General features: G+C 37.8%; 1 protein-coding gene and 1 long non-coding RNA gene across 3 annotated transcripts in view; one reads left to right on the top strand and one right to left on the bottom strand.

Moving 5' to 3' along the window:
* MEFV (MEFV innate immunity regulator, pyrin) overlaps positions 1 to 9,866 on the top strand; it is a 35,085-nt gene extending 25,219 nt beyond the window's left edge. Inside the window, exons 4-10 of the mRNA XM_072634635.1 lie at positions 2,101 to 2,196; positions 3,530 to 3,760; positions 5,169 to 5,191; positions 6,955 to 7,070; positions 7,266 to 7,298; positions 7,893 to 7,925; positions 8,404 to 9,866. Coding sequence (XP_072490736.1) covers positions 2,101 to 2,196; positions 3,530 to 3,760; positions 5,169 to 5,191; positions 6,955 to 7,070; positions 7,266 to 7,298; positions 7,893 to 7,925; positions 8,404 to 8,948 — 1,077 coding nt within the window. The 3' untranslated portion in view covers positions 8,949 to 9,866. The remainder of the gene's footprint in view (positions 1 to 2,100; positions 2,197 to 3,529; positions 3,761 to 5,168; positions 5,192 to 6,954; positions 7,071 to 7,265; positions 7,299 to 7,892; positions 7,926 to 8,403) is intronic.
* The window catches only part of LOC140520819 (uncharacterized), a 33,413-nt gene continuing 22,261 nt past the window's right edge, over positions 3,633 to 14,784 (bottom strand). For both annotated transcript variants that reach the window (XR_011972660.1, XR_011972659.1), the window contains 4 exons: positions 8,837 to 8,929; positions 7,133 to 7,270; positions 3,963 to 4,071; positions 3,633 to 3,718 (listed from right to left, as the gene is read on the bottom strand). This is a non-coding gene — a long non-coding RNA (uncharacterized lncRNA). The remainder of the gene's footprint in view (positions 3,719 to 3,962; positions 4,072 to 7,132; positions 7,271 to 8,836; positions 8,930 to 14,784) is intronic.

The raw sequence follows: 14,784 nt of genomic DNA, 5'->3' as shown, positions 1-14,784 counted from the left end.
CAAAGCAGCTAAAATTAGAACAAACTGGGACTCAATTATAAATTATAGAAGGTCTTAAAAGGCAGGTATAGAAATTTGGATATGATGAATAAGCAGTGGGGAACATGAGATGAACTATTCCACGCTCAGGTCCTAATGACTGACAACAACTTGGTATACCACTGTTCCCTTGACCAGCAAGGTCTAAAAGAGAGCAGTGACACTAATTGGGTGTCAGAATAGGTTGGAGGGGCAGATTGTTTGCTGTAAGAGCCTTCTGGCTGCCCCTCAAGTCATATTCCATAGGTGGCTGCTCACCCTTCCTTTATACTAAGACCACCCCTTCCCTCAAATAATTGAGCAAATGCCTTTTTCCCTTTTAGGGTAGATGTGCCCTAGATATATTGAACCTTTGAGGAATGCCCTCTGGAATCTTTGAAAACCTGTATCATATTCTTAAGGATTTCATCTAGAGAAAACAGCATAGATTGTGCCAAGGTAGGATTGTAGAGATGGCATGGTATTGTAGAAAGAAACGTGAATTGATAGTCAGAAGACCTAGGTTTGAATCCTGGCTTTGCCACTTACTGGTCATGTGATTTTGGACAATTCACCTGATCTCTCCGAGTCTCAATTTTGTCATCTGTCAAGTGGGCATAATAATACTTGGACTTCCTACCTTACAATGATGTTGGAAGTGAGTACTCTGTACTTAGTAAGGCAGTACGGAAATAGTCAATTCAACAAATCTTTCAGTCCAACATATACTAAATACCTACCATGCACAATACTCAAATGAAATAAGATACAGTCCTTACATAGTTTAATAGAACTTAATAAAAACAAATACATAAATACCCACAATAAAAATTATAATGTTGTTAATCAAATGCTATGAGAAATTGGAAGACGGAAGAGATAACTTCTGCCTTGGAAGGTCAGGAAAGGCTTCATGCAGGAGCTTGGCACTAAAGATGGACTTTGAAGGAAGCAAAAGACTTTAATTGGTGGAGATGAAGTGGAGGTGGAGAACAATTCCAGGCATATGGGACAGTGCTCAAAGACAAGGAGGTGGAAACAGATCCAGCAAGATTGGAATACAGCTTGTTTGCTTTGGTAGGAACACAGAGGGGTAAAGGAGAGTGATATTAGACAATACTGAAACAGTAGATGAGTCAGATTCCAGAGGGTGTTTAAAACCAGGGTAAGGGGTTTGTAGTTTTATTTGGTAAGTAATCAAGACACACTAAAAGTTTTCGAGTGGGGAAGTGAAGGGTTTTGATTTGTATATTGGAAAAATTAGGAAGTTTTGTGAAGTATGACTTTTATTGGTTATGAATTCTAGACTCTTGCCCTTAAGTTATCCAAAAACCCATCTCTGGATATTTCTAAGAACAGAACTTGAGGTCAGTGCAGTCCAGCATGGAGGCAGAGGAATGAATGGGAGCAGTGTTTCCTGATTGTTGCTAAAGTACCACATATTTTTTGACGAGTTCATACAACTTCTTAACACAACTTCTCCTTATTTCTTAAAACATACTTAAAAAAACTAAATCCTTATTATTCCTTCATATTCTTCCCAGGCCCTGTCTCTCTCAGGATGACTTGGTGGGAAAAGAACTAGATTTAAAGCAAGAGGAGCTGGAATCTGGTTCTGGCCCAGCCAATTAATGTCTATGTGACTTAACCTTTCTGGGTCTGTTTCCTTATATGGAAAATAAGGGATCTGTACCAGATAACCTGTAAGGGCCCTTTCTAACCAGCCATCCTTCTCTTTGGTTCCTAGTCCTTCATCTTTTTCCTTTCTATAAAAACTTTTGCCCTTATCTTTATCTTTCAAGGGTCATTCCCACTCACCCTACTCCCCTATCATGGCATATATTTTGTCCTAGGTCCCTTGGGCCTAGTGGGTCTTGGGCTATTGTGGACTTGACAGTCTTAATCTTTGCTCCACTAATACATTATATGAAATGATTGCTTTGGCATTGATCTGCTTAGGGCCTCACATATTGAAGATATGTCCTTATCCCTGCTTATTTAAGTGGCACCTATATATATTGCAGCAAGTTAAGGAGTAAGGCCTTTATTCTGATCCTTGACATTTTAAAAAATTCAAACCAGGAACAACTTCAGAGCCGTCTGGAGCATCTTAAGAAAGTAAGAGAAATAGCTGAAGAGAAGAAATCACAAGGAAATGAGACGATGGCAGCCTTCCTGGTAAGGATAGTGACATCCTGCAGACACTACTCTCTGGGGAACTACAGGAAGAGAAGTTTGCTACTGGATCAGCATAGGACTAGGGCCTGAGCACTCCTGAGACTCTCGATTCCTGGGGAAATAGAAAGAGCTTAGAAATTTAAATGGCTTTCACTGGTGGTCAAGAAGGATGGGGAAAACTGCTAAAAGTGGCTTCTTTTCCTTTTAGTTATCCCTTCCACATCTCAGGGGTTAGGAGCATGGTGCCCTGACAATTTGCAAAATCCTCAAAAAAAAATGTGACCCTCCTTTTGTACCAGACAAGAAGTCTGATTTTTTTTTTCATTTTCTTTTTATAGGGTATTTACAGTACGTTATTGTAAAATTTGGGTTAAAAATTTAGTCATAGTTTCTTGTCATCTCTTGGCCTTGGAGTGTCACCTGCAGCTTCCACAAAACTCCCCCCAAATTCCCATTTAATTTCTTATGCTGACCTGCAATATATCAAAACCTCAGTAGGGAAAGTCTTGATGTGGAAGGAATTACTATATATTATCATCAAGTGGATGGATCACTCAGAATGATGGAGTGAGCCATGAGAACTCTATTCGTTAATGGCTAGGAAGTTCATGGTGTCACTGCATTCTTGTGGTCTACCCTAGCTTTACCCAAGAGACTTCCTATAGGAATAGGGAGGGCAATGAAAGAATTTAGACCCCTCCCATCCCTTCCTCCTGCCCCCACAGATATAGCATGTGTACATACAAGGTGTTCCAATAAAATGTTTAATAAGGTGGCTCTTTGAAAAAGAAATGCGCACATAACCCAAGTTTAACCTGCATTTTTCACATTTTCTTTATTACTTTCTTAAGTCTACACAACCAGCAAAATAATAAATCAAGCTCTGATTTATAGTGTTTGTTGATTTCTGAGATATTTCTCACAAATGAAAAGGAGTCAGCTCCAGTAATCACTGTATATTTTGTTTTGCTTTTTCATTTTATTTTTTAACAAGCATTTATTTTCTCTTCCTCTCAGACCCACCTCCACTAAGAAGGAAAAAACTCCCACCAAAATCCTTGTAATATGTGTAGTCAAATAAAACAAATTCCCATATCCATATCCAAAAAGACCCTGAGGGAAGAGACAGAACTACCCTTAGGCCCATCCAGAGGAATGAGAATTCTTAGTACATATCCAGAGTTCCTCTAAACTTTATGGGCTTCCACTAAACCATAGTGATGGGGAAATGAATCCAGTGGCCATCCTCACAGGGAAAGTCTCAAGGGGGTAATGTCCCCGAGCTATTCCTAACATACTTGACGCCCTGTCCTCCTAATCCTGTTGCTTCCAGAGCAAGACAGAAACTCAGAAGCGGCAGATTACGTCCCGTATGATGCAGCTGCATCAGTTTTTAGGGGAGCAAGAGCAACTCTTCCTGGCCTGTGTGGAAGAACTAGACAGAACCATCTTCAGGAGCAAGGCAGAATACATCACCAAAGCATCCCAGGAAATCTCTCTTCTCGATGAGCTGATGGGGGAACTGGAAGAAAAACATAGACAGCCAGCATGGGAACTCCTGCAGGTGAAAACGAGTGACCCCTTCAATAGAGAAGGGCCCCATCACAATGGGGGCCCAGTGTGCTCATCATTTCAATGTATGCTATATTCAGATCAGGGTATCAGTATCCTAGGTTCCTTCTGTGCCCCTGAGTTCCTGCCCTGTCCTGAAGCCTAGGTAATTTCCAGTGCCCCCTAGCATGTACATGGAGAAAAACTCAGCATACCTGTGCCACTTGAAAAGTTCAGGTAAAACCTCTGAGAGACTTCATTTATGTGTAAGACTCCTCGTGAGCTCAGATAATTTTCCAGGCATTTCCCAACACATTCAGATCTCTTTAAAGAAGGAGGTCATAAGGCCCAGTGAGAATTGGTTATTCAACATGATCTCCTCCCTCCTATTTTATTAGCAACTTACACTCATATGGCCATTTAAAGTTTTGTATTTAATTCAACAGAAGCTTCAAGGAACCAACCCACTTTTTTGTTCTGTGGGGAAGGAACCTAACAGTGGGAAGAAACCATTTGAAAACTCCCCAAGGGCCATCAAATCATCTTTGCTAATTTCTACATGTTCCAGCTGATGTTCAAGGTTAGGTTAATGTCAGGCATAATTTGCCAAATGTTCGGTGTAAATGAAAGCTCATAAATGTCCTTGCTATTGGTCCCTTTGACCCAATGGATTGACTTTCCTGGATCAATCAGTAAAGGTAAAACTGCAAAACAGAATGATTATTGACAATTCATGGGGGCACTTTGATTTACACTGAGCCAAATTTTCTCCAGCTAATGTCATTTGTTTTTGCTTATTGTTTAACATTAGCTATAACACACATACATACTGGTCTGAATAGAGACTCATTCTCTCCTCCCCTAAAATTAGATCTCTTTGAAAGGAAAAAAAAATGTAGATCTATATTGTAAAATAACAGTGAATACAGGCCCCATGCAGGTTTTACACAAAATGGAGGGTAGAAAGTGTGGCCTGTATCTGAGCCAAAATGATACATATCAAGATGTGCCATGTAGAACAACAGTCTTAAGATGTCTGAAATGGCAGCAACCTTGGGCATGGCTCCTTTACCCCAATAAACAAAGAGCTCACTCTATTATATTTGAAATGAACTGTCAGGATTTAGAACCTGAATGAGTTTCCTTCAAGGGTTGTTAAAGTGAAAGAGGAGGATTAGGTTTAGAATTACCCCAAGTTTCCTCCGCTGGAACTTTTATAGCAAAGCCCTGGAAAATGTTGAGGGCATTAGTATCAGGCTTGAGCCAGTAGCACTTGTAGGAGGGGTTGCTGAAGCAGAAGAGGGTGGTGGCAGGTGTGGGAATCCCAGCCTGTAGCTGAGCATGTCAAATCAAGACTTTACTAAGAGTAAAAAGTAGCTCTAGAGCAAGACTGACAGACTGTTTCCCTTTTTCTCTCCTAGGACATCAGAGTCACCCTGATGAGGTAATTACACAGTTCACAAAACACACACACACACACACACACACACACACACACACACACACACACACACATGTGCTCCCATGCACTCACACAAAAGTGCTGAGAAGAGCCTGAACTTTTAGTAAGGCCCAGCTCCTCAGGCTTTGTAACATAGAACCTTCTATTTTGGATCCCATTTGCTTTGGGGATATCTTATATTCCCTTCTTTCCAATGGGTAGGTATTTCCTTGAACCTCCAGTATGATCTGAATAGTTCCTCCCAGAGGAAGTGAGATGACTCTGGCTCAGGAAAGAAGACCACACCATCTATTAATGACAGCTGTCTCTCTGGGATTCTTGGAAGCAATACCCTTTCTAATCAGTTTCTTGGTCTCAGGGTAGTTCTTAGGGACAGGCACCCTCCCTCTAGCTGTGTCCTTCCTAATCCATGGAGACAGAAATGCCAGACCAGTGTGCCCAATGACTGCCCTGTCCTGATCCTGGTGCATCTGTGGTTCATTCCACAAACATTCATGAAATGTTCACTATGTGTTAATACAATGTTGGGAGCTGGAGAAAAGAGGAGGATAAATAAGACGTGATTGCTGCCTTCAGGGAACTTGCCATCTAATAGGGGAGATTAGACATGTATACAAGTTCCAAATTAAAATATATACAAATTAAATGCACAAATATAAAATTAAACCACAAATATTAAACAACAAATTAAATATACAAATTAAAATCTGTTAAGTACACAGGAAAAGTAGCAAATATTGTTAGACCAGGAAAGATGACTTTTGAGAGTTTCAAGGAAGGTTTCACAGAGTTGTTGATTTTTGAACTGGGCCTTAAAAGATGGAGAGGATGCTTAGAGGGGAAGATCCCTAGGAACTTGGGACTGAAGGGTCAGGGAAAAGTCATTGATAATCTGGAGAGGGGTCAGAGAAATTCAGCCAGGATAATCAAGAGCATCAAGTTCATACCACAAGAGGTTCCAGTGAAGGAACTTGGCATGTTTAACATGGAGAAAAGAAGATTGGAGTGGGAGTAGGGGATAATGGTAGCTGTTTTGAGGTATTTGTAGGGCTGTCATGTGGCATATGGATTAGCCTTGTTCTGTTTGGTCTCAGAGTGCAGAAGTTGGAGCAATGGGTAGAAGTTACAAAGAAGTATGTTTAAGTTTAACATAAAGAAAAACTTTTCAACAAGGAGAGCTGTCCAAGTTTGGAATGGGCTGCAACTGGAGGCAGTGCATTTCCCTCACTGGAGATCTTCCAGCAAAAGGAGAGTGACCACTTATTGCATATGTTATCAAAGGGATTTGGTAGGGGATTGGACTGTATGGCTACTGAGGTCTCTTCCAAACTTCTGCTGTGTTAATTCTTGATTATAAGCTCAGAATTTGTGAAGGACGAATGGAGTTCAAGGACTTGGGGGCTGATCAGGAAGGGTAGGATTTTCATAAAGGACAGGGGACATTATTTCCCTTTCTCTGAGGATTCCATATAGAAAGAAGGGAGTTCCCTACTAGAGCTTAGAATGAGGCCAAAAGGTAATGTGGCATTTGCCTGATGTACTAGGTGTATTGAGAAGTAGCACTGGTCTGCATCCCTACATAGATGTCAGTTGGGAGTTTGCTTGGCCTCCACTCCTCCACTTGGCCTCCACTCTTCCACTTGGCCTCAACTCCTATAGGAAATTTGTGAAGTGAGACGAGCTTTCTCCCAAGCATTGCCTTCACTGTGACATTCACCATTCTTTGTTGTCTGTTGTATCTGCAGGGCAGAATGGGTGACTTTCCCTAAGGAGTGGGCTATGTCTCCTGAGTTGAAAGAGAAAATTCATGTACTCTTCTGGAAATCAGAGAGTGTGCAGAAGAGCATGAGGCGGTTCATAGGTTTGTATATAAAATTCTTTGGTATATAGAGAAATTGGAAACAGAGTATAGCCATCTCATACCCGAATTAGATAGCAGAATTCAATATCTTTATCTTGGTCCCTTCTTCCATCTTTCAATAACACTATTAATTTCCACCTGAAATATCCCTTGCAAGCAGTCATAAGGACTCATATCATTTCATTTTTCTTCTAGAGAATCTGCAATCAGAAATGGAAACATTCAAAAGTGAGTATCTGGATCTGTTCACCTGAAGAGGAAGGGAATAGTTTTATATTGTTTCAAAAGTGCTAATTTCTCGTGAGTTATCTAGAGAGAGAAACTGAGGGGGAAAAAGGACTATTTCCTAGTAGAAATCCCCAAAAGTTCACTTGTAGGAGCCTCTCTTTTTGTTTCCCTTCAGCTATGTTGCTACTGCTAGGTAGACTTGGAGTTTCCTAAATAAACCAGGCATGTTTTCAAGGAATCACCCTGACCTTGGGACCATCAATCTCTTCCCCCTAGTTTCTTTGGTTAGGTTCTGTAAGTTTTCTCCTAATACTTTTGTCATTTGATAAAACTTGATAATGTTCTCTCTGCTTTTCCCAAACTCTCCTTTATTTAGCTTGTTCCCACCCTAAGCCCAGGTCAAGAGTCAGGTTAAATCTAGGGAAGAGAAAAGCATGTACCAATTGTAGGAATTTATGAAAATCCTGAGAATCCACTATGGTGGGGAGGTTCCTAAAATTCATTAAGTTCCTTGTTTCATTGTAGAGGTCAGAACAGAGAGTTAGATCTTAGCTTAGACACTCAGATTCTTTCTCATTCTTTTTATCTGTTCAGTTTTACAGCTGACAGAAGTCCAGTTACATACAGGTAAGTGGCTAAGATCAGACATCTTCAGAGCAGCAGAAAACCTAACTCAGGGTTCTTTACTCTGAGGCCTCAAAAGAACAGATCCTAGTTTCAGAGGTTGGAAAAGGCATGTATTTAAGTTAAGCAAAGTTTGAAAACTTCATACATAGTCCTTGCATTAACACACAGTAATCTGTTCACTGAATTCTCTAAGCCTACACTACAATATATGTAACAACACAAAATAAATACCTGTGGGCCATGGAGAAAAGAATTTTCTAATATACATACACATCCACACAAATATATATGTTTATATACATACACACACATATATCATATATTTGTATAAAATTGTTCCACATATTCCCTTATACATTATTGTATCCTGGGGAGCTGCCAACTTTGCTTCCCCTTGTCTTACCTTTTCCCAAAGCTTATTGGGTAGGGGGTGGAGATACCATTGACTTCTCACTGGTTATTTGGATTTTTATTGTAGTTAATGTAACTCTGGACCCAGAAACAGCTCATCCCAAACTTATCATATCTGATGATCAGAAAAGTGTGAGACTTGGGAAGAAATGTCAAAAGTTGCCTAATAACCCACAAAGATTTGATAATTCGCTCATCGTTCTGGGATCTCCAAGTTTTGTCTCAGGAAAACGGTATTGGCAGGTATATGTGGGAGACAAGACTATGTGGATATTGGGAGTTTGCAAAAATTCTGTGAACAGGAAGGGGAGCACGGCCTTTTCACCAGGAAATGGGTATTGGTTGGTAATGATGAAGAAAAAGAATGACTACAGTGCCTCCACCATTCCACCAACCCCTCTTTCTTTAGGGGAGCCCCCCAGATGTGTGGGAATTTTCCTAGACTGTGAAGCTGGAGATATTTCCTTTTACAATGTGACTGCCAAATCCCACATCTATACCTTCTCTTTCTCTGGTTCATCCTCTGATCCTCTCCGACCTGTCTTCAGCCCTGGTATGCTTGATAAAGGCAAAAACACAGATCCTCTGACCATCTGTCCAGGGAGTTCATAGAATGAAAAAACTTTAGTATCCATGCTATTGAACATGAACCCACTCTGGAGATCTCATGCTCTCTATAACGTTTTATACCTCATCTAAGAAGGAAACAAATATATTTTCCTTTTTATTATAGTTATCACTCTGCCTTCTTTTAGTCCTCCTACTACATGATAAACTCTTTGTGGGAAGGAGCTGTCCTATTCATCTCTGTATTCCTCACAGAATTGGGAATAAAGACTTGTAAATAGTAGGTAGGGGAATAAATGTTTGTTGAATGAATGACCAGCCTCAGTTTCTTTTGACAGTGATCTAGCTGTGATAACACACATGTATATATTACACACACACACACACACACACACACACACACACACATAACAGCTATGACAATGTAAATCAAACGAACAACCACAAAACTATCAAAAGTGAACGCTGTGAAATTATGAAGAAAAAATATAGGGAAGTACTCTTTTGCAGAGGGGCATTTTCCCCTGAGGATTTCTTCAGCTATTTGCCAGGAATTTGGTACATGGTATAATTATAATTATTGTTTTTATGATTTATTCTTTGAACTATTTATTATTTTGGATTTCTTTGTTAAGTCTCCATTTGGGTATGTATCTTTTATTTGTGCTGCATGAACTATTTACCCTTCTATTGTGTTGTAACATGTAAAGGATACTAAGTTTACTATTTATATCTTGTTATGTTTATTTGCAGTATCCCTATGCCCTAATACATTACCAATTTTTGTAAAAGTTCCATTTGGTTCTTGAAAATATTTATATTCTTTAGAACTACCACTTAGAAGAACCATATATTTTAGCTCGTCTTTCCAGAAACTTATTGAATTCTGTATTTTCCCTTTTGTTTATCTTTTCGTTGAATCTGTCCAAAACTGAAACATTAAAATCTCTAGCTATTATCATATTAATGTTTATATTTTCTTTATTAATTTAAAGCATGTGGAGCATATCAGTTTAACAGTGATACTGGTTTACCTATGGTTTCTTTCAGTATAATGTAGTTTCCTTATTTATATCTTTTTCTGTTGTGAATTTTTGTTTTTGTTTTGCTTAATAGTGATTGCAGTTCCTACTTTTTTAGACTTACCTGATACACAGTAAATTTTGTTCCAGCTTCTCTTTTTATTTTTTGCTTTTAAAGTGTATTTCTTATAAGCAACGTATTTTGAGGTTTTGTTTTCTTATCCAATCCGTCTCTCTTTTATTTTGATAGGTTTTTTAACATTAAATGTTATGGTAGTTAGGTTTAGATTTTCTTCTATTTTCTCTAATAATATTTTTCTGAATTATGTTTCTTTTTTTACTCTTTATCTTTAGAGACAGTTCTTTCTGTCTTCTATTAATCGTGCTTAATCTACTTTAAGGCAATCTTATTCCCACAGGTTTGCTTGCCCTCTTTTTAAGCCCTCACACCTTCCATTTATCAACTTTTTCTCTAGTTTTAAAGTTTTATTTAATTTGGTGATTCCTTTTATTGATTTCTCTAATTCTCCTTTTTTTCCTCTAAGTTAAGTATTCTGAATGGGTGTTGCCTCAGTCAAACTGAGACCTGGGAAAGATCTTTGCTTTAAAAGGTCAAAGTTTCCCACTGTATTCAGGGTCATCTCTATATCTTGATTTATACTTGCCACTGGACCCAGATGACTCTGAAGGAAGAGATGAGGCTGGTGATTTTGCACAGCCCTCCCTCACTTAAATCCAATTGACTTGGAAGTCATAATATCTTCTTCCTAATGTAACAGTCCTCTTCCAGACTGAAGGACAAATAACAAATACTCAAGTAAAATCCCTCTTCTCCTTCCCTTCAGCTTTTTTTATTTTTTTTCATTTTTTTGAGCCTTTTTCCCTTGTTCTCTTCATAATTCTCCGCTTTTTCTGCCTATGCTAGACTTTTATTGTTTGATTCATGGTCCATATATCTATTTGATCTTTTCCTAATTTTGTATTTCTCATGGAATTCAAGCTTCTGAATTTTGAGTTCACTCTTCTACACAGTTCCTGCATTGTTATCTTGTAGATTTTGACTGGGCTCCTCCTTCCAGTCTTTTCCTGTTTTGCCTCATTTAGAAGTGGCAATTCCTGCAGGAGATAGAAAGGAAAGAAATATTTCTCCATTGTAGAAATTTTCCTTTTTCCCTGATTGTGCCTTTCATTACTCCTCTTCCCTCTCCAGTATAATTTTCCTCATAGGCCATGAAATATCTCAGGTTTCATGCCCTTCTATCCTTTTGGAAATCAGTTATCCCAGGAGTTCTGATTTTTCTTCTTCTGAGGCAATTTACTGTTCATGGAGGCACAACACTCTGTGAGAGGTATTGGCATTTCTGAGCATTGAATCATTTCAGATAATACTCATTGGAAGGTCCATATCTTCCATTACAGATTATCTCTCTCCCCACCATGGAAATGGTCTTCAGTGGGATATCCTCCCACCACTGAATTTTCCTTTTAATCCCTCCTTGTTCTGCTTCATCCATTCTCCTCTTCTTCCAGAGAGCTACAGTATTATTTTTTTTAACTATTTCTCACTGATTTAAAAAAATTATTATTATTTATTTAGTATTTTATTTCCCCCAAATTACATGAAAAGACAATTTTAACATTTTTATTTAAAATTTTGAGTTCCAAATTCTGTCCCTCTCTTCTTGCCGCCTCATTGAGAAAGCAAGCAATTTAATATAGATTATACGTGTAGTCATGCAAAACATATTTCCATATTAGTCATGCTGCAAATGAAAACATAGACCAGAAATAAAACTCAAGAAAAATAAAGTGGCAAAAAGTATGTGTTGATGTATATTCTGACTCCATCAGCTTTCTCTGGGGGTGGATAGCATTTTTCATCATAAGTCCTTCAGAATTGTCTTGGACCTGCTGGTCAAGAACTGGAAATCGAGGGAATGCCCATTGGGGAGTGGCTGAACAAGTAAGTTGTGATATGTGAATATAATGGAATACTACCGGGCTATAGGAAATGATGAACAAGCAGACTTCAGAAAAACCTGGCAAGACTTATATGAACTGATGCTAAGTGAAATGAGCAGAAACAGGAGAACTATGCATAGTAACAGCCATAGAATATAAGGACTGTTTCTGATAGACTTAGCCCTTCACAGTAATGCAAGGACCTAAAACATTCCCAAAGGACTCTTGATGGAAAATGCTGTCCACATCCAGAGAAAGAATTATGGAATCAGAATGCAGAATGAAGCAGACTATTTTCTCTTGTGTTATGTTATGTTTTGTTTTGTTTTTTCTCCTGGTTCTTCCCATTCATTTTAATTCTTCTATGCAACATGACTAATGTGAAAATGTGTTTAATAGGAATGTGTGTGTAGAACCCATATAAGACTGCACACCATCTTAGGGAGGGAGGAGAAAATTTAAAACTTATGGAAATGATTGTTAAAAACTGAAAACAAATAAATTAATTAAATAAAAAAACAAAGAGAAAAAGAATTGTCTTGGATCATTGAATTGCTGAGAATAGCTAAGTCATTCACAGTGGATCATCTTATAATTTGTTGTTACTCTCCTGGTTCTATTAATTTCACTTTACATTAGTTCATGTACTATTTACCATTGATTAACATGCATCATACACTGTTGTCTATCTTTCCCCTGTCCTATCTCCTTTTAGACAGCCTCGTGTTTTGCACATTAGTCTCACAAAAAAACACTGATTCACCCGTAGGAAGAATGTTGGGAGACTTTATCTATAGTCTACCTATTCATCATTTCCACAAAAGTTTTGTTTTCACTCGTCTCCTGTATTTTGTAGAAAGATATCTCTTAATAGTCTCTGTGTTACTGTTTTGTTATTGTTGTTAATCCTATAGTTATTTTTTAGTTTTAAAAATAATTTTTCTAGGATAATTTATTGTCTGTGACCTCTTTAGTTGCTTTATTTGCCTTTCTTGTGTTTCTGTTTTCAGGAGTGCTTGCAAAGCAAATAATTTCCTCATATCTGAGTTTGTTGTTGTTTTTGTTGTTATTTTTTGGTAGGAATACTTCAAAAGCTTCTAATTTATTGGAAGACCATCCTTTTCCAAAGATGATTAGTCTCAGGTTTTCAGAGTAGGTCACCTTGTGTTGTATCTAGTGTTCTTTTGCTTTGGGAAATATATTATTCCATTACTTTTTGTGATATCTGGTGAGTACAAAAGTCTTCTGTTATTTTAATTTCTTTTTCTTTATACTTAAAGATATTTTTGCTCATCACTTGCAGAATTTATTGTTTGTTGTTGGAATTATTAAATTAAACTGCTGTGTTTTGGAGTTTGCAGAATAGATTTTGTTTCTTTTTGTTTGTATGTGATCTGTGGATTCTTTTCATTGGCATTTTGTTTTCTGTGTTCAGATGTTCTGGATAGTTTTCTTGTATTACTTCTTGCATTATAATATTCAGAATATGTTTTTTACTTGTCCTATTCTTCCAGGAGACCGAGAATCCTTAAGCTGTCTCTATGCAACCAATGTTCAAGATCAAAACATTTAACTAGTAGAGAAATCACAATCCTTTTAACATTATTGCTTTTTGTTTCTCTTTTTTCAGATTGTCTTTTACTTTTGTGTATTTATATTTCTAATAAGTAGTTCTCCTTTTGTTTCTTTGGTAAGACTTGCCACTGTGGATTCAATCTTTTCTATTCTGCCAATTATTTCTGCTATGTAGGCCACACATCCTATTTTCATAATTTTTATTTGTCTTAAATCATTCAGGAACATCCTGCTGGGGTTCCATATCCTGTTGGAAATCTATAGGGTCCTCTGCCTCATTTGACATTGATTCATATTCCTTTGTCTTGTAACATTTATTCAGAAATATTTGAACTTGCTGGATGACTTCTTCCCTTTTGTTGTTAACATCTTTTTTCATGATCTATATGCTTGTGCTCAAGATTTATAACTGTTTTATTCCTCCTGAAACACTTGGTTATTTCAATGTTTTTCCTTATATTCCCCTTTTGTTCATTTTCTGAGTCCTTCCCCTTTGATAGCAGATTTCTCGATGATCACACATCGAAGCTATCTTGGCCTTCTTCCATGCTAGGGAGTTCACTTTTCACTAGCCTTAATTTGTGCCCCAGATTACTTCTGGAGGTGGTGGTGGTGGCATATAACTGACCTTACCTGGATGTCAGTCACTTTTACTTCAAGCCTTGTGGAACCCATGGACATGTGGGCATATTGGCCTTGTTCCTTAGTTCTCTGGCTCAGCTCTGCTGCAGAGTAATTTACATGTTGTCACTCAGGAAAAGGATGCTTCCATTTTTCTATTCCTCCATCTCCTGATCACATAGTGGTTGGGTAAAATTGAATTTTTAGTTTGTTGCTACAGAATGGTAGGGTTATGGCAGAGGCAGGGGGTGTGCTGACAGATACTATAGCAGCAACAAGGAAATTGCTCAGTGGACTTCAAATAACAAACCTGTGCATCCCATTGTGCAGTCCTGCCAGAATATGGGAGTTGTTTTGGGAGGGATGCTAAATGAGTGAGTTAAAGATTAAGGATGTCTTCTTTACTGAACTCATCATTTTCTTTTTTGACAGTCTTTTAGAAATTATTTTAATATCTTTAAAATTACATGTAAAAACAATTATAATAGTAGTTTTTTTCTCATCTTGAGTTTCAAATTCTCTCCTTCTCTTCCTCTCCTCCCTCTTGATTGAGAAGGCAAGTAATTTGATATTGGTTATACTTGTGCAGTCACAAAAAGCATATTTACATATTAGCCACATTGTGAAAGAAAACACAGATAAAAAACATAAAAATAAAAAATAAAGAAAAAAGAAAGAAAGCATAAAATAATATGCCATTA

Source organism: Notamacropus eugenii, chromosome 1, assembly GCF_028372415.1.
Source record: "Notamacropus eugenii isolate mMacEug1 chromosome 1, mMacEug1.pri_v2, whole genome shotgun sequence".
Taxonomy (NCBI): domain Eukaryota; kingdom Metazoa; phylum Chordata; class Mammalia; order Diprotodontia; family Macropodidae; genus Notamacropus; species Notamacropus eugenii.
This window is presented reverse-complemented; position numbering and strand designations above follow the sequence as displayed.